Source organism: Nicotiana tomentosiformis, chromosome 10 (assembly GCF_000390325.3).
Source record: "Nicotiana tomentosiformis chromosome 10, ASM39032v3, whole genome shotgun sequence".
Taxonomy (NCBI): Eukaryota; Viridiplantae; Streptophyta; class Magnoliopsida; order Solanales; family Solanaceae; genus Nicotiana; species Nicotiana tomentosiformis.
In genome coordinates, this window is record NC_090821.1 from 56,580,674 (window position 1) to 56,606,286 (window position 25,613).

The following is a 25,613-nucleotide window of genomic DNA, read 5'->3' on the forward strand; positions in this document are numbered from 1 at the left end:
TCTCCTTTCAGCAGCTTTATTGTCCTCTTCGATTCTCAACCGAACAATGAGATCTTCAAGGGACATTTCCTTTCGTTTGTGTTTCAAATAATTTTTGAAGTCCTTCCACAACGGAGGCAACTTCTCAATCATTGCTGCTACTTGGAATGCTTCGTTGATTACAAGACCTTCAGCAAGTAGATCATGAATAATCACTTGCAATTCCTGGACTTGAGTAATAACAGACTTGCTATCTATCATTTTGTAGTCCAGAAATTTTGCGGCAACGAATTTCTTCATCCCGGCATCTTCAGTCTTATATTTCTTTTCAAGCGCATTCCACAATTCTTTGGATGTCTCCATGCTACTGTATACATTATACAGATTATCATCCAGTCCGCTAAGAATATAATTCTTGCATAAAAAATCAGAATGCTTCCACGCTTCAATCACGAGAAAGCGTTCATTATCTGGAGTTTTATCCGGCAGATCAGGAACATCTTCCTTGATGAACTTCTGTAGACATAACGTAGTTAAGTAGAAGAACATCTTCTGCTGCCAGCGTTTGAAATCAATCCCGGAAAATTTTCCGGGTTTTTCTGCCGGTGCCAACGCCGGTGTTCGGCTTGTCGTTGCGTTGGCAGTCGCCATCGGAACAGCTTGGTTTTCGTTTTCAGTCATCATCTTTTTCAGAAAAGAATGACACAAACAAACGTTTAATACACGTTTTCAAACTGGAGTAAAAATCACGTAGATTTTAATATCCAACAAAACGCCACGAAGGCTTAACTCTCCAAAACGGGAGTACACAAACCACAAAGGTTTTAGTTTGCAGAATAATAAGAATAACACAAGTACAGAAATAAATATTAAATTCCTTAAGATTGTTATTCCCGGTCAATATTGCTGTATTTGTAAATATTAATTCTGCAAAATATAAGTTAACGTAATGAAACAATAATGATAAATTCGAGCCCACTGAATTCACAGTGTTTCCTTAAGGAATTTAATCCCCTCCTAGTACCCAAGGTAATGGATTATTTCCTCCCAGGATAGAACGAATAACACACTGGTGTAGCGGTACTTCAAACCCCAGTGTTTCGGCGAACACAAAGTTCGGTAGCAAATCACACTTACAGTTGCTTTGTTTGAAGTTAAAAAAATAATGCAGAACGAAGGAGTATATACTCAGAAAAACGTATGGAAGTTCTGAGAAGAAGGAGTGCAAGACCAAACGTCCACCCTTCATGGTGGAGCAAGCATTACATGTTTGTGGAGCAAGCACTTCATGGTGGGAAGACCATTATCCGGCTGCCAAATTATCAATACACGGATTGGAAAATATCCGTTACAAATACGGATAATCTTACGTTAATATTTACTATTAACAAATAAATTTGGTCCAAAAAATTAATCAATCAATCGATCATTTGACCAAATCCAAAGCCGAAGCCGAAGCCGAAGCCGAGCCGAGCGAGCGAGCGACGACGACGGCGCGAGGCTTGCTTTCTTCTTAACTCTTTAAGAGCTACAAGAAGAGCAATTATATATATACCCACCAAAAATGTCTTCCACTTCCAATATGGGACAATGTCTCATTGTTAAGAGGGGGAAACTTAAAATTTTACTCAAAATTTCATTTTCCCTCCATTTCCCATTCACCCTCATTTTAAGAATATTACATCTTAAAAAATAAAACCTCAACAGACTTTACGTTATTTGCAATCGACTTGTCTGTTAAATTGCTCATCAATGTTTACCTGATTGGCCATAATTTGTATGTGTAGTTAAATAATGTGCTAATCGAATTTACAATTCTAATTTCGATCAAACCACCCCAAATTTGCTCCAAATAAACTCAAATTTGAAATAAAGCTCATAAATACCAACACAAATAATTCTCATCCACCAACATCAAATAATATCAAATCAAGAAGACCCGCTCTGTCTTCTTCAACACTTTCTAGGACCAACAATGCAGTTTTGAGATTTTCAAAGCAGATCCCTAAATCAGTGTTAAGAATTTTTTTCAAATAGATATAATTTAGAAAGATCTGTTTATGATATAGTTCAAGAAATTCTGATTTAACATTAAGCACATTTTGCTAGATGGTCATTACCCTTCAGTTGATTTGTGACTTTTTTGTGTTCTAAGGAGTCCATTTAGTTTGCAAACCCATGGGACGTTCTTCAACCCCAGGATGTGATGATCCAATTTAGAAAACCAAGACAAGGTAAACCCAATAAACTTCATAATAACCCAATGCACTAGATTATTTAGCATCTACGTTGTCTAGTTCAAAGGGGCAAAGAACGATTAACATTTCATATTAGCGTGTCCATATTATAGAAGCATAAACTCAGTTCTTATAATCATGTCAAACGTATCGCATCAAGATTTAATACTAAGACAAGAATGAACATCTATAACTCTATTACCTCCAACAAGGTTAACTAATATTTTAAAAAACCACTAGATTTATCAGGTGACTGAAGAATGTTTGCCAGAAACCAAAAGTTGGACCAAGAAGATAGTCCAGACTTTCAGATCTGACAGTTTCTACAACAAAGTAAATGACATGCAAACTCAGTAAAAAAAATTAATGGTCTATATAAAGAAAAGGGTTGAAGCAAGGCAATATATCTTGCTGGACTCGCTTCTACCACTTAAATAACACATCGTCTGGTTCAAAAACAAATTTTCAAAACTCTTACCATCAGTGCAAAATCCAAACTTCAAAACATTTTCCCAATCTCTGCTAAGAACATTTCTTTCTAACATATGAAGGTACACAATATCGAAGAAAGGAATGTAAGGAAGCACTACATGGGTAACTAAAAACTCCAAAAACGAACACAAGCTCCATCACCAACGGCTTTCTTTTGGTTCTAGTGCAAATGCTTATTCTTCATCCTCCTCGTCACCATCACCACCTGAAGCCTTCTTGGCAGCAGACTTTTGGTTCTTTCTCTTCACTCTTCCAGGGCGCCCGCCACCAAAAGGACTGGTTAGGGAGAAGTCAATGTGCTTCTGAGAGTCCACTCTGACCATAAACGAAGGAACATTCACCACTTGCCTTCCGACTCTGCAATGCAGTTAATGTTAGTCCGGCTAACTTCATTGATGTGCACACAAGTAAGCAAAAAACAAATAGTTCATAATGCACAACTAATTAGTTAAATATACAAACTATGAGCCCATGGGGTTTTGGGAGGTTGGTTTGGGGGGGGGGGGGGGTGCAAAGAATGACCGTTGCCAAGTGTGAATCTGATATGTACTGCTAAGAAAAGATATGGGCTACCCCCAAGCTTCCAAAGATCCTTTAATCTATCACCACGCTTAGCCATCAATGCAATAAAATACACCTCTACCACTTTTCTGCAAGAACTATGGAGGTCTTATAACAAGTGAAATATCAATATAAACATTTGGCTCCTAGAAACCTAGCAATTTGGAGCTCTAAAACACATCTATGAAGATTATAAATGAAACGATTATATATGACCTATAAAACAAAGTGAAATGATTAAACAAATCTTTACCAAAATGACTATCTAGTTTGCAACTGCAGTTTAATGTTCAACCAAGATTCAATATTTGAAAACTACCAGTACAAAGAGCTAACTGTGTCATTGCTCATCTTTGTTTATTGACAGAGATGAAATTATAGAATTACTTGCTAATAAAATAAGTATTTTTATTCTGCAATTTGGACTAGAACTTCCTATTTTATTGAGAATATTACTGAGAATATGAGACATCTTTTTTCCTAGAAGGGATTCCTCATTGACGTCGGCATCGCATGAGCCTGACAACCCAAAGGGAAATCTAAAAATAATGTACAAAAGCCAAGAATACAGGAAAGACAACTCTCTAACAAGCACTTCAGCCAAAATAGATATTCTAAATCAGATACAAGTGCTAAAGGCCGTTCATTGAACTTCTAGAAAACACCACAAAAGTAAGGGTAAAAGCGCAGTTTATTTTTTTGAAATTTGTGACTAAAAAAGATAATCTATTTTTACCTGATATGCCTTTGCCTAATGAGCACTCTAGCATGGTGGATTGACTTAGCCATGCCAGTCTTGAAGACAAGGGTTTGCAGACGACGCTCAAGGAAGTTCTCAACAGTGAGTGACAAGACATAATCGAGCTTGTTCTGGCTCTCATCCAACAACCCGTACCTGTTCATCCTCCTCAAGAGTGCTTCACCTTCAAAAATACGACGTGGATCTTTCTCATCAAGGGTCAGAAGCATTCTTGCAGCATTCCTGATACGACTCAAAGCATACTGGACTCTCCACAGCTCCCTCTTGCACCTCAGTCCATACTCTCCAACGAGCTTCAATTCTGCATCCAATCTCTCTTTCTCAAAGGGACGTCGAGGTTTCTTAAAGGTCTTCCCGTCTGATGACAAACCCGAATCACAAATCAACATAAGCTTTAAAACCCCTTTTTGTGACATAGTAAAGTCTGCCCCATTCCCCAAAACCCCTCAACATGGAGGTTTCCTTCCCACTAGGCTATCCGACATTGTTATGAAAATAGGATTAAATTTTAAAAGCAACAACATACCCAGTATTATACCACATCGTTGGGTATGGGGAGGGTAGTGTGTACGCAGAACTTACCCTACCTTGTGAAGTAGAGAGACTGTTTCTAATAGACCATCGGCTCAGGAGGATTAAATTTTAAAAGAACATATAATAGAAAAGACGTTTAACACCCAAGGGTGTGGCCTATTGGTCAATGAAGTGGGAAGAACCATGAGGTCTCAAGTTCAAATCCCAGCGGAGGCAAATACTAGGTGATTTCTTCCCATCTATCCAAGCCTTGGTGGATAGAGTTACCTAGTACCTATTGCTGGTGGGAAGTGGCAGGTATCCCGTGAAATTAGTCGAGGTGCGCGCAAGCTAGCCCGGACACCACGGTTATCAAAAAAAAAAAAGACGTTTATGCAGTTGCAGGTTAATTAGCCGAGACTGCTGATATGGCTTCCCATTGTAAATGAAAGAGAGATACAAGTTACACAACCAAACAAAAAGTTCCAGATTTAGCGAATCAAAATTTGCTTTTAGGAATATTTCCAAATGTAAAATTTTAACCAAACAATTGGATATCTTCCTATACTGTGGCAATTGTCACTTGAGCTGAAAATACCATCACACTACACTAAGATCAAAACTGAAACAGAATGATTAGCAAGCTTTCAACTTTTCTGTTTTTTAATAACCCACTATATTCATTAGCAGATAATAGCTATGAAACATACAGTACTAATAAGCATCCAATTTTAGAAGGAAGAATTCAATAGGCATCCTCAGCAGTGGCAAAGTCACATGTCAGGAAGAATCCCCTTCATTCGAAAATTACAATGTGCAGGCAAAACTTTTTTGAGTCTGCACTGACCACGATACTCCATTTAAACTAATCTCATGCCAAAATTATGCAAATATATAAATACCGTAAAATAAAATAAGGCTTTTAGTGTAGTGGTATAAGTGGTAATAAAATACTAGATGTGGCAATTTACACTTTTTTTAATGACGGTAGTGTCAGCGCCAGATTGAGCATCCCTCATAACATTTTTTTGAGTCTCAACATCGCTTATATTCAAACTAATCTCATCATTACCACAAAGTTACAGTAATGACTACTCAAACCCTAACATAAGTATGATTCACTCAGCTCCATTTGGACCTGATTTATTCCAATACTCAACAATTAATATTTTAAGTCAAACTAGGGGTTTCTAACACCAAATATTCTCCACATTGATCACTTGATATACAAATTTCTAAAAAACTAAAAGAACTTTTGACAAATACAGAACTTAATAATAGGAAATGTACAATGAGATTAAGGAAACTTACAGTTGCGGTAAAAGGCGACGTGTACCATGTTTACCGGTCGACGGCGCCGTACTCAGATCGGCTACCTGCTGAAAGTGAAAAAAGAAACTGATAGGGTTAGAGAGACTAGGGTTTGAATATAATGAAGTTCTGCGGCTACCTTATAATTGTCCCTCGAAGCCCAACTTAAACGGGTCTTTTAATTCTCAAAGCTAGTTTGGATTTAAATATTTCCGCCCAAGTATGTGTGTAGCGGATGAGAGTATTGGCCCAAATTAGAAATTACGGGTGATTTGCACAAATAGTCTCGTTTAAGGGTAAACTTTTCACGGGTACCCTATTTGGACACCGCTATTTATCTTGTAACCAGTTTTTAAAAATTTTGCACACCTACTCACTTCAGAACGACTTCAGACATGTAGTATCTTCATTCTATCGACCTTTGGCGGAAAAATAAATAAGTTTAGCTGCGACAAGCTATTTTCGTTCTATTTATCTTGTTAAATTAGTTACAAGTTTAGCCCATGAAGTAATTATGCATGTGTTATTCAATTTCACATATTTAGCAACTGAAATTGACCCATATGAGAAATTACTGGGAGATTTGCACAAATAGTCTTAGTTAAGGGTAAAAATTTCACAAGGTACCCTATTTGAACATCACTATTTAACTTGTGCTCCAATTTTTAAAAAATTTTGCACGCCTACCTACTTCATAACTACTTCATACATTTGATATTTGAAGCTAGGCCTAATTGTCTGAAATGAATTTCAGCCATAGCCCATATGTAGATGAACTTCAGGCAAAAATGGCTTAAGCCAGACAAAAACGACTGAATTTCAGCCACATATAGTACTGCATATTTAAAGTTGTTCCAAAGTGGGTAGACGTGCAAAACAATTATAAATTTAGGTCAAAACTTAAACAGTGGCACCAACATTGGGTTTTTGTGCACTTCATGCCACTATTTATATTTTTTTCCATTTAATAAAATTTAGCAAAAATAGCCTCGGAGAATATGCTAGCGATTCTAGACAAGTTTAGTTTGATGGGCTAATCTTGTCTGTATTGTTAAATTGTTTACAAGTTTAATCGCAACAAGTTAAACTTGATATTATCTTCATTCTATTTATCTTGTTAAAATATTTATAAATTTAACCCCTATGAACTAACTGTGTATGTGTTGTTCAATTATTCAAATATTTAGCAATAAGGACTGGCTAAAATTGGCACTATCTTCATTATACATATATGTTGTTAAATTATTCACAAGTTTTACCCCATGGCTAAGTCTACCATTTTTGTAGTTTGTATAAGTAGTAAGTTGAAAAAGGGGAAGAAAAGAGAGAAGGTAAAAAAGAAAGAACTAAAGCATTGTTGTTTACACAAATAATGGAGTACAATTAAACTTTTTTATAACAACCTCATTTGTTGTAATATATTTTTTGGTTTTATGTGGATTAACTATTTATATATCTATAAACAACATTTAACATTTAAATCTTATTTGGCTAGCTAAAAATTATCTAAAAATCTATTATTTGGTTTTCTAAGATTATAAAGATAAGAAGATTATTTAAATTTAAGATTTCAAAAAAAGAAATTAAAGATTTAGCTATTGCATATTATTAATAAATATGGTCCTTATAAGATGTAAATCTTTTATCCAATGAAATACAAATATGTGCAGATCTTTCAATAAAAAAAATTAATTGCTTAAGTCTGTCTCAAAGTAATATTCTTTGTCAAAAATGGTATGTTGTATTAAAGTTTCAAAATACTATATAGATTTTATTTCTATATGTGGCTTTATGACAACAAATTATTAGTAGTGCTTTTTTATTTTGAAAATAAATGACTAGCAACAGAAGTAAAAAAAATGATAAAATCGACTAATATTTATTAAGGATATTATAGAGGGATAGTTTTATAAAGAGTGAACTATTGTAATGTGGTTTTTGTTGTTATAAGTAAAAAAAAACGGTTATATAGTACTAAAATATTACATAAAAAATTGATTCCAAATTAAAAAGAAAAGTTGTTATGCAAAGGTCTTATTGTATATGTATGTAATAAGGTGCCATTTTGGCACAAACTGAATTATACTTTTGTTAATAAATAAATACAACAACAACAACCCAGTATAATCTCACTAATGGGGTTTGGGGAGGGTAGTGTGTACACAGACTTTACCCCTACCCTGGGATAGAAAGGTTGTTTCTGATAGACACTGGCTCCCTCCCTCTAAGAACTCCCCACCTTGCTCTTGGGGTGACTCGAGCTCACAGCCTCTTGGTTGAAAGTGGAGGGTGCTTACCACTAGAATAACTCACTCTAGTTAATAAACAAATAATGTTTAATATTTGATTATATAATAAAAATACTGTTGATTTATAGAAATTACATAAAAATTGAAGAGCCATAGAGAGAAAAAGTTCTTAACCATTCATCTAATTCTTTTAAGCCAATAACTTTTTAGTCAATCAACTGTTGGGATTAAAAGATGGTGAATGAGAAATGGAGCGAAGAAAGTTGAGGGAAAGTGAGCTCCCTTTTGCTTTGAAAAGAGCAAAGTGTCTCTCATTGGTGGTGGAAAGAAAAGTGAATGTGCTTATATTGAGAAAGCAATTCTCTTTGTGTTAAATGGGTTGGAAAGAAAGTAAGCCACATGTCGTCATCGTCGTTGTCATCGCTCGCTCGGCTCAGCTTCGGATTTAGTTTAATTATTTAATTAATTAATTTAATTAATTAACGAAATAACCTAGGACCCGCGAGCCGATCCGGTCCGGTTCTTTCCCAGATTATTTTAAATCCTTTTTTCCCAGAATATTTCAAACGTGAAATGTTCCCACCTGTTCCAACAAACATGGCTATTTCTGAAAGGTTTCGAGCCTTTTCAGAAACAGTGCAAGAAAATGTCTATAAATATGGCTTGATCCCAAAATCTTTCCTTACGAAATTTTTCGATCTTTTTCTTCTTTTGCACAAAAACTTCCAGTGTGTTTTACAACAACTGAGTGGTTCGCAGTTCATCAGAGTTTTGGTACTAATACACCAGTGAGTTAAATCGTTCTATCCTGGGAGGATAATATTCCAGCACCTCATGTACTTGAGGGAAATAATCTTCTTAAGGACACACTGTGCATTCAGTGGGATCGATTTATTCCGAAATTATTTTCAGATATTATTTCGACATTCTCTTGCTACTAACTTTCTGTTTTTATTTTCTGTTTTATAAAGTTTACTGTTTCATTATTCATTATAGTAATACATATTGAATAACAATTTTAAGGAAATTATTTTTTATATTATAATCTGTATTCTATTTTTGAAGATTAAAATCTGTGTGGTTTTCTATTCCTTCTGAATTTTTCTATTCTGATTTGAAGATATAAAATTTTTATCGAAGTATTAAAATTCAGAGATGATTTGAAAAACATAAAAACTTCATCGTTTTCTGTGAAACGGTATATAAAAACTTCAGTTTTTATTTATTAAACGTACTGTTTATAATTAATTATAGTACTGTTTACTGTTCTATTTTTTTTGTCATTAATTGAACTCTTCTATTGTTGACAATGAGAAATGGAAATCCTTTTGCGATTGTTGCGGCAACGACGATAGCCTCGTCAAGCCAAACAATTGTGCCACTGGTCGAAAAACCAGGGAAATATTTTGGAGCCAACTTCAAAGGATGGAAGCAAAGGGTATTTTTCTGGCTTACCTTGGTATACAGAAGTTCACCAGTAAAGACCCTCTAGTGCCTGCCGCCGACATGCCGGACAATGAGAAGTTTATGATTGTTGAGGTGTGGAAACAGGCAGACTTTCTTTTCAAATTCTACATCCTAAGTGCTTCGGAGGATGACTTGTACAAAGTCTATAGTGCTATGAAAACTTCAAAAAAATTATGGGACGCACTTGAGAAGAAGTATAAGACTGAAGATGTATGCTTGAAAAAGTTTGTGGTTGCCAAGTTTCTAGACTATAAAATAATAGATAGCAAAACTGTTGGAACCCAAGTTCAAGAGCTTCAACTTATTTTTCACTGCCTTATTGCTGAAGGTATGGTAGTGAATGAAGCATTTCAAGTGGCTGCAATGATTGAAAAATTACCTCCTTCGTGGAGAGATTTCAAAAACTATCTTAAGCACAAGCGCAAAGGAATGAAGTTGGAAGATTTTGTGATTCGTCTCAAGATTCAGGAAGACAACAAAACAACTGAGAAGAAGTCTCATGGAAATTCAACAATTATGGGAGCTAATATCGTTGAGGAAACTGCTCCAAAAAGTAAGAAGAGGAAGAGGTCTTCTAGACAGAGTAAAGAGCATAACAAGAAGAAATTCAAGGGCAATTGCTACAATTGTAGAAAAGATGATCACAAAGCCCCTAATTTTTCGTCTCCCGAAAAGGGATAAGAAAAAGGCACAAGCCAACATAGTGGAGAACAATGATGACATTGATGATCAGTGTGCAATGCTTTCGGAATGCAACCTAGTTGGAAATCCGAAGGAGTGGTAGATTGACTCTGGAGCCACTCGACATATTTGTGATGTCAAAGAAGCATTTGCGACTTACTCTATTGTTGGTCCCGAAGAAGAGCTTTCCATGGAAAATACTGCAACAACCAGGATTGGGGATTATGGGAAGATATTCCTGAAGATGACTTCCGGCAAGGTGTTAACGCTCAATAACGTTCTTCATGTTCCTACTAGTAGGAAGAATTTAGTTTCGACTTCTTTACTTGTTAAGAATGGATTCAAATGTGTACTTGTATCGAACAAAGTTGTTGTAAGTAAAAATGAAATGTATGTTGGAAAGGGCTACCTCACAGAGGGCCTTTTCAAACTCAATGTAATGGTTGTTGACAGTATTAATAAAATTTCAGCTTCTTCTTATTTATTTGAGCCAAATGATTCATGACATATTCGTTTAGGACATGTCAATTACAAAACCTTATGGAATTTAATTAATTTATAAGCATTACCTAAATTCGAGTGTAATAAATCAAAATGTCAAATATGTGTTGAATCTAAGTTTGTAAAACATCCTTATAAGTATGTTGAAAGGAATTCAAATCCTTTAGACTTAATTCATACTGACATTTGTGATATGAAGTCGACACCATCTCGAGGTGAAAAAAAGTATTTTATAACTTTTATTGACGATTGTACTCGATATTGTTATGTTTATTTACTTAATAGTAATGATGAAGCAATTGAAGCATTTAAGAAATACAAGAATGAAGTGGAGAATCAATTGAATAAAAAGATCAAAATGATTAGAAGTGATAGGGGTGGAGAATATAAATCTCTGTTTGCAGAAATATATTCGGAATATGGAATTATCCATCAAACTACTGCCCATATATAACTCAATCCAATGGAATTGCGGAAAGGAAAAATCAGACATTAAAGGAAATGATGAATTATTTATTAATAAGTTCAGGATTACCGCAGAGTTTGTGAGGGGAGGCTATCCTTACAGCTAACCGAATAGTCAATAGAGTACCCCCACAGCAAAACGCAATCTATTCCATACGACAAATGAAAAGGAAGAAAACTCAACTTGAAATATTTCAAAGTGTGGGAATGTTTAGCAAAACTGTTGGAACCCAAGTTCAAGAGCTTCAACTTATTTTTCACGACCTTATTGCTGAAAGTATGGTAGTGAATGAAGCATTTCAAGTGGCTGCAATGATTGAAAAATTACCTCCTTCGTGGAGAGATTTCAAAAACTATCTTAAGCACAAGCGCAAAGGAATGAAGTTGAAAGATCTCGTGATTCGTCTCAAGATTCAGGAAGACAACAAAACAACTGAGAAGAAGTCTCATGGAAATTCAACGATTATGGGAGCTAATATCGTTGAGGAAACTGCTCCAAAAAGTAAGAAGGGGAAGAGGTCTTCTAGACAGAGTAAAGATCAGAACAAGAAGAAATTCAAGGGCAATTGCTACAATTGTGGAAAAGATGATCACAAAGCCCCTAATTTTTCGTCTCCCGAAAAGGGATAAGAAAAAGGGACAAGCCAACATAGTGGAGAACAATGATGACATTGATGATCAGTGTGCAATGCTTTCGGAATGCAACCTAGTTAGAAATCCGAAGGAGTGGTAGGTTGACTCTAGAGCCACTCGACATGTTTGTGATGTCAAAGAAGCATTTGCGACTTACTCTATTGTTGGTCCCGAAGAAGAGCTTCCTATGGAAAATACTGCAACAACTAGGATTGAGGGTTATGGGAAGATATTCCTGAAGATGACTTCCGGCAAGGTATTAACGCTCAACAACGTTCTTCATATTCCTACTAGTAGGAAGAATTTAGTTTCGACTTCTTTACTTGTTAAGAATGAATTCAAATGTGTACTTGTATCTGACAAAGTTGTTGTAAGTAAAAATGAAATGTATGTTGGAAAGGGCTACCTCACAGAGGGCCTTTTCAAACTCAATGTAATGGTTGTTGACAGTATTAATAAAATTTCAGCTTCTTCTTATTTATTCGAGTCAAATGATTCATGGCATATTCGTTTAGGACATGTCAATTACAAAACCTTATGGAATTTAATTAATTTATTAGCATTGCCTAAATTCGAGTGTAATAAATCAAAATGTCAAATATGTGTTGAATCTAAGTTTGTAAAACATCCTTATAAGTATGTTGAAAGGAATTCAAATCATTTAGACTTAATTCATACTGACATTTGTGATATGAAGTCGACACCATCTCGAGGTGGGAAAAAGTATTTTATAACTTTTATTGATGATTGTACTCGATATTGTTATGTTTATTTACTTAATAGTAATGATGAAGCAATTGAAGCATTTAAGAAATACAAAAATAAAGTGGAGAATCAATTGAATAAAAAGATCAAAATGATTAGAAGTGATAGGGGTGGAGAATATGAATCTCCGTTTGCAGAAATATGTTCGGAATATGGAATTATCCATCAAACTACTGCCCATATACAACTCAATCCAATGGAATTGCGGAAAGGAAAAATCAGACATTAAAGGAAATGATGAATTATTTATTAATAAGTTCCAGATTACCGCAGAGTTTGTGGGGCGAAGCTAGGGGGGAGGGCTATCATTACAGCTAACTGAATAGTCAATAGAGTACCCCCACAGCAAAATGCAATCTATTCCATACAAAAAATGAAAAGGAAGAAAACTCAACTTGAAATATTTCAAAGTGTGGGAATGTTTAGCAAAGGTACAAGTACCTTTACCCAAAAGGATAAAAATTGGATCAAAAATTGTAGATTGCATTTTCATTAGATATGCTACAAACAGTAAAGCATGTTAGTTTTTGGTTCATAATTGTGATAATCCCGAAATTCATGTTAATACGGTAATTGAATCAGATAATGCTGAATTATTTGAAAGCATCTATCCATATAAAACTGAATGTGAGTCATCAAGTGAAAGACCTAAGCGACCATGGGTAGAACCAAAGGAAAATACTCCAAGTAAAGAAGATCCAAGGCGTAGTAAACGTCAAAGAACATCTACTTCCTTTGGACCAGATTTTGTGACATTCTTGCGTGAAAATGAGCCTCAAACTTTCAAAGCAGCTATGTCATCTTATGATTCAACATTTTGGAAAGAGGCAGACAATAGTGAGATTCAATCAATTTTGGATAACCATACATGGGAATTGGTTGATCTTCCTCCAGGAAATAACCTCCAGGAAATAAGCCCTTAGGTTCGAAATGGATTTTTAAACGGAAAATGAAAGCTGATGGAACTATTAACAAATATAATGCAAGACTTGTTGTCAAAGGTTATAGACAAAAGGAAGGTCTTGATTACTTTGACATTTACTCGCCAGTAATGAGGATAACATCTATTAGAGTGTTAGTGGCACTGGCGGTCGTGTATGGTCTTGAAATCCATTAAATGGATGTTAAAACAGCTTTCTTAAATGGAGAGTTGGAGGAAGAGATTTACATGGAACAACCTGAAGGTTTTGTAGTTCGGGTTAAAGAAAAGAAAGTGTGCAAACTGGTTAAGTCGCTTTATGGACTTATACAAGCACCCAACACAATTGCATGCAAAATTTGACCACACAATGTTGGCAAGTGGGTTTAAAATCAACGAGTGTGACAAATGTTTTCATTAAAAATACTCCAGGTCATGAAGTCATTGTTTGTTTATATGTTGATGACATGTTGATAATGAGCAAAAATATAGCATATATAAATGCTACTAAGCGCATGTTGGCTAACAAAATTCGACATGAAAGACTTAGGAGTTGATGATGTGATCTTAGGAATCAGAATTCACAAGACTCCATAAGGTCTAGCATTATCACAGTCTTATTACATTGAAAAAGTACTTGACAAGTTCAAGTATTTGGATTTCAAGTTTGCCAAGACTCCAATTGACGCGAGTTATGCACTTCAAAATAATGAAGGTAAAAGTGACTGACAACTGGACTATGCAAGAGTATTGGGAAGTTTGACGTATATCATGAATTGTACGCGACCACATATAGCATGTGCTATTAGCAAACTAAGCCGGTTTACAAGTAATCCCAATCAAATACATTGGATGGCAATGAAACGAGTTTTGGGGTATCTGAAACATACCCAAAATTACGCTTTGCATTATAACAAATATCCCTCCGCGATCAAGGGATATAGTGATGCAAATTGGATCATCGGATCATCTGAAGTTAAATCCACGAGTGGATATGTTTTCACAATTGGGGGTGGAGCAGTGACTTGGATGTCATCCAAACAAACGTGCATTGACCGTTCTACAATGGAATCTGAATTCATAACTTTAGACAAGGCCGGTGAAGAAGCTGAATGTCTTCAAAATTTCTTGGAAGATATTCCATTTTGGCCCAAATCTTTGACACATATATGTATACATTGTGATAGTCAAGCGACAATAGGCAGGACAGGGAGCGTTATGTATAACGGAAAATCTCGTCACATTCGACGAAGACACAATACCATTAGACAACTACTCTCTAGTTGTGTTATCACGATTGACTACGTAAAGTCAAGAGATAACGTGTCGGATCCACTTACAAAAGGCTTATCTAGAGAGGCAGTTGAAAGATCATCGAAGGGAATGAGGTTAAGATCTAGGACAAGTCATCATGACGGTAACTCTACCTAGCAGACTGGAGATCCCAAAAGCTAGGTTCAAAGAGATAAAACAAAGTTATGAATGAAGTTTCAACATTGTCAAATAGCTCAACTCATTCCCGTGATGAAGACAATGTTCAGAAATCAGGGTAAAGCATTAAGGCTCTTTGATGAGTCAATAAAGCTTAAAGCTTTTTAATGATTTGCTAAGTCTGGCAGAAAATGTTCAGATAGTGTGTCTATATGATTACACGATTAGAAATCACCTATGTGAGTGTGAAGTGTAAGCCGCTTCAAAGGGAATGAAAGAAAAGGCCAATTCTCTAAGCACTTATGAAACTAGCCGGTGCTCATGGCTGAAACGAACACAACCGTGAGAACCATAAGTAGTTAAGGATTGATTATGTGACTTATGTTGTCTAGGTATACAACAAAGCTCGACGGTTCAAAGATATCAAATCTACCGATTGAACGAGTATATCTGATATAAGTTCACTATGGAAAGTTCAAAGAGAAACCTACTTATCCATATGTAATTAATCCTTGTATGTAAATCACACACTCGTCTATGCATTCCTTTGTCTTATAGTCATTCCCCATTCATGTGGGGGATTGTTGGGATTAAAAGATTGGTGAATGGAAAATTGAGGGAACAAAGTGGAGGGAAAGTGAGCTCCCTTTTGCTTTGAAAAGAGCAAAGTGTCCCTCGTTGGTGATGGAAAGAAACATGAATGTGCTTATATTGAGAAAACACTTCTCTTGGTGTTAAATGGGTTGGAAAGAAAGTAAACCTTGCGTTGTCGTCGTCGCTCGCTCACTCGCTCGGCTCGGCGTGCATTCAGTGGGCTCGATTTATTCTGAAATTATTTTTAGATATTATTTTGACATTTAGTTGGTACTAACTTTCTGTTTCTGTTTTCTGTTTCAGAAAGTTTACTATTTTATTATTCATTATAGTAATAGAGATTGAATAACATCAACAAGGCAAGTATTATTATACATTCGTATGGAAAGCACCAAAAATTTGTATGCATATTGAAGGGCTTTCCAGTCGTTAAACTGCAGGCCGAAGCAGAATGATTAGAGTTCATATGCATGCAGACTTCAGCATAACAACTAGTAGTGGTAGTAATTGAATCTTGCAAAGCTATCAATAAGTCTCTATAAGTAATATCTTCATAGCTTTGAATAACTTTTGCGAAGCGCTGCGACATACACTAAAATATACCGAGTTAGGCTTTAAAGAACTGAGTAATGGGGTATTTATTAAGATGTTTAAATCTCAATACACATCTAAATGGCGAAATACATATCTATCCCCTTAAACTTATCTATTTTTTTCATCTAGACACTTCAACTAGACTATTTCCTATTAGACACTTAATATATGCTAAAAGCGTACCTATAGAACAACTCACCAAAAATGAGTCAAACAAATAAAATGTTCGGAAAAGGTCCAAATATGCCTCTGTACTATATGAAATTGAGCACATTTGCCCTTCGTTAATACTTTAGCTCAAATATGCCCTTACCGTCACATAGTTGGTCCATATATGCCCTTAGAGTTACACAGTTGGCCCATATATGCCCTTTTCGAAACGAAATCCACCCAAACTAATTAGCTCTTTCGTTAATTGTATTAAAGTGTATTACAAACACTATTTCCTTTTTATTAGTACTTTTTTTTCTTTACCTTTCTTTTTTCTTTCTTCTTTTTTCTTTTCTTCTCTTTTTATTTTCCTTTTTCTTTCTCCCTTATCCGATTTTCTCCATTACTGATGTCTTCTCCATTTTCGTCACCAATTTCACTTGACAAAACTCATGAATTCTAATTATTAAGAAAATTCTCCCATAAGAATATTTTTATAGATCATATGTTTGTCAATTTTTTAATTTTTACTGAACATATATTTAGTTCTAAAATATTTAACAAAGTAAGATTGAAATAATATTTATGTAACAAAAAATCCGAAAAATCCAACAAAATCGAACAATCCAAACTGATATAATAGGTTTGGTTTGGTTTTGATAAAAATCGAACCAACTCGTTCCATGTACACCCCTAATTTACATAGTTAATAAAAAAAAATAGAAAATGTCCAGCTGAATAAAGACTAACAACTCAAATTTATAACACTACAACTTGAACTCTAGGCTTTTAATCATTAAATTATCTTTCTGAAAATAATTTAAATATTTTGGTCTTTTGAATATTGTTAAAGATTGAGATATTTTTATTATTTTAAAAGTTTAAACCATAATTTTTGGAATAATTTAATTTCGTTTATTAGATGGCCAGTGAAATTGGAACTTGATTACCTTATGGGAGAATTTTCTTAGTAATTGGAATTCATGAGTTTTGTCAAGTGAAATTGGTGACGAAAATGGAGAAGACATCAGTAATTGAGGAAATCGGACAAGGGGGAAATAAAAAGGGAAAAAAAAAAGAAGAAAGAAAAGAGAAAGGTAAAGAAAAAAAGGTACTAATAAAAATAAAATAGTATTTGTAATATAATTTAATACAATTAACGAAAGAGATAATTAGTTTGGGTGAATTCCGTTTCGAAAAGGGCATATATGGGTCAACTGTGTAACTCTAAGGGCATATATGGACCAACTATGTGACGGTAAGGGCATATTTGAGCTAAAATATTAACGAAGGGCAAATGTACTCAATTTCGTATAGTACAAGAGCATATTTGGACCTTTGCCCTAAAATGTTTGTAAGTCACTCGCGAATGACGTGTCATCTTGACAAATGAGACGATGCCATGTGGATTTTGGGCCCAAAACATATTAAAAAGAAGCTTGTGAAGCAAACAGAAAATAGAAAATAATCACCCTATGATGAAAACTATTAATCAATGAAATAGTAACCAAACTCACAATTGATATTAATTAACTAGAGGGCAATTACCATTTGGACAACAACTTGCAATAGTCAAATTGATGAATTACAAATGAAAGTGCATAAAGAAAAGTAGCTAAGATATATAGAAGGAGGGGATGAGGAAACAAAAGAAAGGAGATGAGAAAATCAGAAACCACTCATAACATTTTTGCCTGCCTCGCAATGCCGCACTACTATTACTTTTATCTTTCTAACAAACTCTTTCATTTTACTTATGTGTCCCTCCTCCTTTCTAAACATAATCCCCAAGTTTAACAGGAGTAATTATTGTTCTAGAACTCCTACGTGGAATATCCATGTGATGGTCACTTGTGGCATCCTCCATGTCACCTTTGTCAGTTGCTAGCATGTTTGTATTCTCAACACTACTCCCTCCCTGAAAAACAACCTTGTCCTCAAGGTTTGGATCAAGCTGGGAAGAGGTATCGGCGCAATCAAGCAGCTGCAACGGTGTAATTTGTTGATCCGGACTTCTCACATGTCGTTTAAGCATGGAGACGTGAAAAACAGGGTGAATCTTAGCCGCCTCCGGAAGCTCCAACTTATAGGCCACTAAGTCGATCCTCTTGAGGAGCTGGAAAGGACCAAAGTATCGTCTACCTAATTTGTGATCCTTTTGCAAACGAAGAGATACCTGCTTATAGGGTTTTAATTTGACGTAAAACTAATCACCAATCTCAGAGGCAATCCCAGTCCTCGACTTGTCAGGCAGAGTTTTCATGCGCGTCTGCGCCTTGGCCAAGTTGTGCTTGAGAAACTGCAGCACTTCATCCTACTGTAGCAAATAAGTCTCCACCAGCTCGCTAGCAGTGCTGCCTAGTATATGACGGGCAATAGTTGGGGGTTCACGACCATTCAAGGATTGGAAAGGCGTCATCCATGTTGATGTTTGGTAGGTGGTATTGTACCAATATTCGGCCCACATAAGCATAGCTACCCATTGTGAAGGCACATCAACAACATAGCAGCGGAGGTACTGTTCTACACATTTATTTAGAGCTTCAGACTGCCCATCCGATTGGGGATGATAGGCAGTACTCATAGCCAAAGTAGATCCCTGTAAGCGATTAAGTTCTTGCCACGTTTTCAAACTGGAGTAAAAATCACGTAGATTTTAATATCCAACAAAACGCCACGAAGGCTTAACTCTCCAAAACGGGAGTACACAAACCACAAAGGTTTTAGTTTGCAGAATAATAAGAATAACACAAGTACAGAAATAAATATTAAATTCCTTAAGATTGTTATTCCCGTCAATATTCCTGTATTTGTAAATATTAATTCTGCAAAATATAAGTTAACGTAATGAAACAATAATAATAAATTCGAGCCCACTGAATTCACAGTGTTTCCTTAAGGAATTTAATCCCCTCCTAGTACCCAAGGTAATGGATTATTTCCTCCCAGGATAGAACGAATAACACACTGGTGTAGCGGTACTTCAAACCCCAGTGTTTCGGCGAACACAAAGTTCGGTAGCAAATCACACTTACAGTTGCTTTGTTTGAAGTTAAAAACAATGCAGAACGAAGGAGTATATACTCAGAAAAACGTATGGAAGTTCTGAGAGGAAGGAATGCAATGTATAGCCAATTTGTTGAGCGAATTGTATGTTGAGTTGAGTATCTCTTCAACATTTGCTGCTCATATATATAGCAGCCAAGAAGGAGTGCAAGACCAAACGTCCACCCTTCATGGTGGAGCAAGCATTACATGTTTGTGGAGCAAGCACTTCATGTTTGTGGAGCAAGCACTTCATGGTGGGAAGACCATTATCCGGCTGCCAAATTATCAATACACGGATTGGAAAATATCCGTTTACAAATACGGATAATCTTACGTTAATATTTACTATTAACAAATAAATTTGGTCCAAAAAATTAATCAATCAATCGATCATTTGACCAAATCCAAATCCAAATCCAAATCCAAATCCGAATCCGAAGCCGAAGCCGAAGCCGAAGCCGAAGCCGTAGCCGTAGCCGAAGCCGAGCCGAGCGAGCGACGACGACGACGGCGCGAGGCTTGCTTTCTTCTTAACTCTTTAAGAGCTACAAGAAGAGCAATTATATATATACCCACCAAAAATGTCTTCCACTTCCAATATGGGACAATGTCTCATTGTTAAGAGGGGAAACTTAAAATTTTACTCAAAATTTCATTTTCCCTCCATTTCCCATTCACCCTCATTTTAAGAATATTACATCTTAAAATAAAACCTCAACAATCCCCCACATGAATGGGGAATGGCTATATCACGGAAGTATGCATGAAAAACTGTGTGATTTACAAGCAAGGATTAATTGCATCTGGATAAGTAGGTTTCCCTTTGAACTTTCCGTAGTAAACTTATGTCGGATATACTCGGTCAATCGGTAGATTTGATATCTTTGAACCGTCGATCTTTGGTGTATACCTAGACAACCATAAGTCACACAATCAACCCTTAACCATCTTTGGTTCTCATTGTTGTGTTCGTTTCAGCCATGAACACCGCCTGGTTTCATAAGTGCGTAGAAAACTGGCCTTACAAAGTTCTCCTTGAAGCGGCTCACACTTCACACTTAAATAGGTGATTCCTAAACGTGTCATCCTGTAGATACACTATTTGATATACCCCGTATCAAATTTAGAAATCATTAAAAAGCCTTAATGCTTTATCCTTGGTACTGAACATTGTCTCATCACGAGAATGGACTAAAATTTTATTTGACAATGTTGAACCGTCATTAATGACTTTGTTTGATCTCTTTGAACCTAGATCTTGGGATCTCCAGTCTTCTAGGTAGAGTTACCGCCACAATGACTTGTTCTCGGCCATAGCCCCATTCCCCTTGATGATTTCTCAACTACCTCTCTAGTTAGGCCTTTTGTAAGTGGATCCGACACATTATCACTTGACTTTACATAGTCAATTGTGATAATTCCTCTAGAGAGTAATTGCCTAACGGTTTTATGTCTTCGTCGTATATGACGAGATTTACCGTTATACATGACGCTCCCAGCCCTTCCAATTGCCGCTTGACTATCACAATGTATGCATATTGGTGCCAACGGTTTGGGCCAAAATGGAATGTCTTCCAAGAAATTCCGGAGCCATTCAGCTTCTTCACCGGCTTTATCTAAGGCTATGAATTCAGCCTCCATTGTAGAGCGGGCAATACATGTTTGTTTGGACGACTTCCAAGATACCGCTCCTCCACCAATAGTGAATACATATCCACTCGTGGACTTAGAATCAGTTGAACCGGTGATCCAATTTGCATCACAGTATCCCTCAATCACCGCAGGGAAATTACTGTAGTGCAATTCAAAGTTCTGGGTATGTTCTAAATATCCCAAAACTCGTTTCATTGCCATCCAATGAGATTGGCCTGGATTGCTCGTATATCGACTCAGTTTACTTATAGCACAAGCTATGTCTGGTCGTGTACAATTCATGATATACATTAAGCATCCCAATACACGAGCATAATCCAATTGTGATATGCTTTGGCCTTTGTTCTTTGCTAATGCAAGATTCACGTCAATTGGAGTCTTTGCAACTTTAAAGCCCAAGTGCTTGAATTTTTCAAGTACTGTCTTAATATAATGAGATTGTGACAATGCCAGACCTTGAGGAGTCTTATTGATCTTAATTCCCAGAATTAAATCAGCAACTCCCAAGTCTTTCATATCAAACTTGCTATTGAGCATACGCTTAGTAGCATTTATGTTGGCAATGTCATTACTCATTATCAACATATCATCCACATATAGGCAAACAATGACTATGTGATTTGGAACATTTTTAATGTACACGCATTTATCACATTCATTTATCTTAAAACCATTTGACAACATTGTTTGGTCAAATTTCGTATGCCATTGTTTGGGTGCTTGTTTTAGTCCGTAAAGAGACTTAACAAGTCTACATACCTTCTTTTCTTTACCTGAAACCACAAACCCTTCAGATTGTTCCATGTAAATTTCTTCCTCCAACTCTCCATTTAAGAAGGCCGTCTTAACATCCATTTGATGAATTTCAAGACCATACACTGCAGCTAATGCTACTAACATCCGTATGGACGTAATTCTTGTAACTGGAGAGTATGTATCAAAGTAGTCTAGACCTTCTCGTTGTCTATACCCTTTGACTACGAGCCTTGCCTTGAATTTATCAATAGTGCCATCATCTTTGATTTTTCTCTTAAAAATCCATTTAGAACCCAAAGGTTTATTTCCAGGAGGAAGATCAACCAATTCCCATGTATGGTTGTTCAATATGGATTCTATTTCACTATTGACTGCCTCTTTCCAAAACAATGATTCCGAAGAAGTCATAGCTTCTTTAAATGTTTGAGGCTCATTCTCCAATAAGAAAGTCACAAAATCTGGTCCAAATGAAGTAGACGTTCTTTGACGTTTACTACGTCTTGGATTCTCCTGATTACATGTACTTTCTTTTGTTTCTTCCCGAGGTCGTTTAGATCCTTCACCAAACGACTCACATTCCTTTTTATACGGATATATATTTTCAAAAAACTCAGCATTATCTGATTCTATAACCGTATTATTATGAATGTCGGGATTTTCTGATTTATGAACCAGAAATCGATATGCTTTACTATTTGTCGCATATCCTATGAAAACACAATCAACGGTTTTCGGTCCTATCTTTACCCTTTTGGGTTTAGGAACTTGCACTTTTGCCAAACACCCCCACACTTTAAAATAATTCAAGTTGGGCTTCCTTCCTTTCCATTGTTCATAAGGAATGGATTGTGTTTTGCTATGGGGCACTCGATTTAATATTCGATTAGCCGTAAGAATGGCTTCCCCCACAAGTTCTGTGGCAAACCAGAACTTATCAACAACGCATTCATCATCTCCTTTAATGTGCGATTCTTTCTTTCCGCAATCCCATTAGATTGGGGCGTGTAAGGGGCTGTTGTTTGATGAATAATTCCATATTCTAAACATATTTCTTCAAAAGGAGATTCATATTCACCACCCCTATCACTTCTTATCATTTTTACTTTCTTGTTAAGTTGCGTTTCAACTTTATTTTTGTATTGCCTGAATGCGTCTATTGCTTCATCTTTACTATTCAGTAAGTAAACATAGCAATATCGAGTACCATCGTCAATAAAAGTTATGAAATACTTCTTTTCACCGCGAGATGGTATTGACTTCATGTCACAAATATCTGTGTGAATTAAGTCTAAAGGATTTGAATTCCTTTCAACTGACTTATAAGGATGTTTAACATACTTAGATTCCACACATATTTGACATTTTGATTTTTCGCATTCAAACTTGGGCAGTACTTCCAAGTTAATCATTTTCCGCAAGGTTTTATAATTGACATGACCCAAACGTACATGCCATAAATCATTTGACTCAAGTAAGTAAGAAGAAGCTGAAATATTATTATTATTTTCAACAACCATTACATTTAGATTGAAAAGGCCCTCGGTGAGGTAACCTTTTCCCACAAATATTCCATTCTTACTAATTACAACCTTGTTGGATACAAAAACGCACTTAAAACCGTGCTTAACAAGAAGTCCAGTAGAGACTAAATTCTTTCTCATTTCGGGAACATGAAGGACATTGTTCAAAGTCATGACCTTGCCAGAAGTCATTTTTAGAAATACCTTCCCATATCCTTCAACTTTTGCTGTTGAAGCATTTCCCATATAAACTGTCTCTCCGGGTTCAGCAAGAGCATAGGTAGCAAAAGCCTCTCTAACTGCACAAACATGGCGAGTGGCTCCTGAATCAAACCACCACAGTTTAGGATTTCCCACCAAGTTACATTCAGAGAGCATGGCACACAAGTTATCAACATCATCATGGTTTACTACCATGTTTGCTTGACCCCTTTTCTTGTCTTTCTTCGGAGCACGACACTCCGTAGATTTGTGTCCGATTTTCCCACAGTTGTAGCAGTTTCCACTGAACCGCTTCTTGCTTGGGTTGTATTTCGGACCAGAAGCCTTCTTCCTCTTTTTGTTAGCTTCAACAATATTTGCTCCCATTATTGTTGAATTTCCACGGCCTCTCCTTTCAGCAGCTTTATTGTCCTCTTCGATTCTCAACCGAACAATGAGATCTTCAAGGGACATTTCCTTTCGTTTGTGTTTCAAATAATTTTTGAAGTCCTTCCACAACGGAGGCAACTTCTCAATCATTGCTGCTACTTGGAATGCTTTGTTGATTACAAGACCTTCAGCAAGTAGATCATGAATAATCACCTGCAATTCCTGGACTTGAGTAATAACAGACTTGCTATCTATCATTTTGTAGTCCAGAAATTTTGCGGCAACGAATTTCTTCATCCCGGCATCTTCAGTCTTATATTTCTTTTCAAGCGCATTCCACAATTCTTTGGATGTCTCCATGCTACTGTATACATTATACAGATTATCATCCAGTCCGCTAAGAATATAATTCTTGCATAAAAAATCAGAATGCTTCCACGCTTCAATCACGAGAAAGCGTTCATTATCTGGAGTTTTATCCGGCAGATCAGGAACATCTTCCTTGATGAACTTCTGTAGACATAACGTAGTTAAGTAGAAGAACATCTTCTGCTGCCAGCGTTTGAAATCAATCCCGGAAAATTTTCCGGGTTTTTCTGCCGGTGCCAACGCCGGTGTTCGGCTTGTCGTTGCGTTGGCAGTCGCCATCGGAACAGCTTGGTTTTCGTTTTCAGTCATCATCTTTTTCAGAAAAGAATGACACAAACAAACGTTTAATACACGTTTTCAAACTGGAGTAAAAATCACGTAGATTTTAATATCCAACAAAACGCCACGAAGGCTTAACTCTCCAAAACGGGAGTACACAAACCACAAAGGTTTTAGTTTGCAGAATAATAAGAATAACACAAGTACAGAAATAAATATTAAATTCCTTAAGATTGTTATTCCCGTCAATATTCCTGTATTTGTAAATATTAATTCTGCAAAATATAAGTTAACGTAATGAAACAATAATAATAAATTCGAGCCCACTGAATTCACAGTGTTTCCTTAAGGAATTTAATCCCCTCCTAGTACCCAAGGTAATGGATTATTTCCTCCCAGGATAGAACGAATAACACACTGGTGTAGCGGTACTTCAAACCCCAGTGTTTCGGCGAACACAAAGTTCGGTAGCAAATCACACTTACAGTTGCTTTGTTTGAAGTTAAAAACAATGCAGAACGAAGGAGTATATACTCAGAAAAACGTATGGAAGTTCTGAGAGGAAGGAATGCAATGTATAGCCAATTTGTTGAGCGAATTGTATGTTGAGTTGAGTATCTCTTCAACATTTGCTGCTCATATATATAGCAGCCAAGAAGGAGTGCAAGACCAAACGTCCACCCTTCATGGTGGAGCAAGCATTACATGTTTGTGGAGCAAGCACTTCATGTTTGTGGAGCAAGCACTTCATGGTGGGAAGACCATTATCCGGCTGCCAAATTATCAATACACGGATTGGAAAATATCCGTTTACAAATACGGATAATCTTACGTTAATATTTACTATTAACAAATAAATTTGGTCCAAAAAATTAATCAATCAATCGATCATTTGACCAAATCCAAATCCAAATCCAAATCCAAATCCGAAGCCAAAGCCGAAGCCGAAGCCGAAGCCGTAGCCGTAGCCGAAGCCGAGCCGAGCGAGCGACGACGACGACGGCGCGAGGCTTGCTTTCTTCTTAACTCTTTAAGAGCTACAAGAAGAGCAATTATATATATACCCACCAAAAATGTCTTCCACTTCCAATATGG

At 36.2% G+C, this 25,613-nt stretch overlaps 1 protein-coding gene across 1 annotated transcript; it reads right to left on the minus strand.

Annotated features, from left to right (window-relative positions):
• Positions 1-2,663: 2,663 nt before the first annotated feature.
• Positions 2,664-6,033, minus strand: LOC104099477 (small ribosomal subunit protein uS4y-like). The gene is made up of 3 exons (XM_009606482.4): positions 5,854-6,033; positions 4,006-4,387; positions 2,664-3,065 (listed from the first exon to the last, which is right to left on the minus strand). The coding sequence occupies exons 1-3, from the start codon at positions 5,879-5,881 to the stop codon at positions 2,882-2,884; spliced, it is 594 nt and encodes a 197-aa protein (XP_009604777.1). The 5' UTR covers positions 5,882-6,033; the 3' UTR covers positions 2,664-2,881.
• Between the last annotated feature and the right edge of the window lie 19,580 nt (positions 6,034-25,613).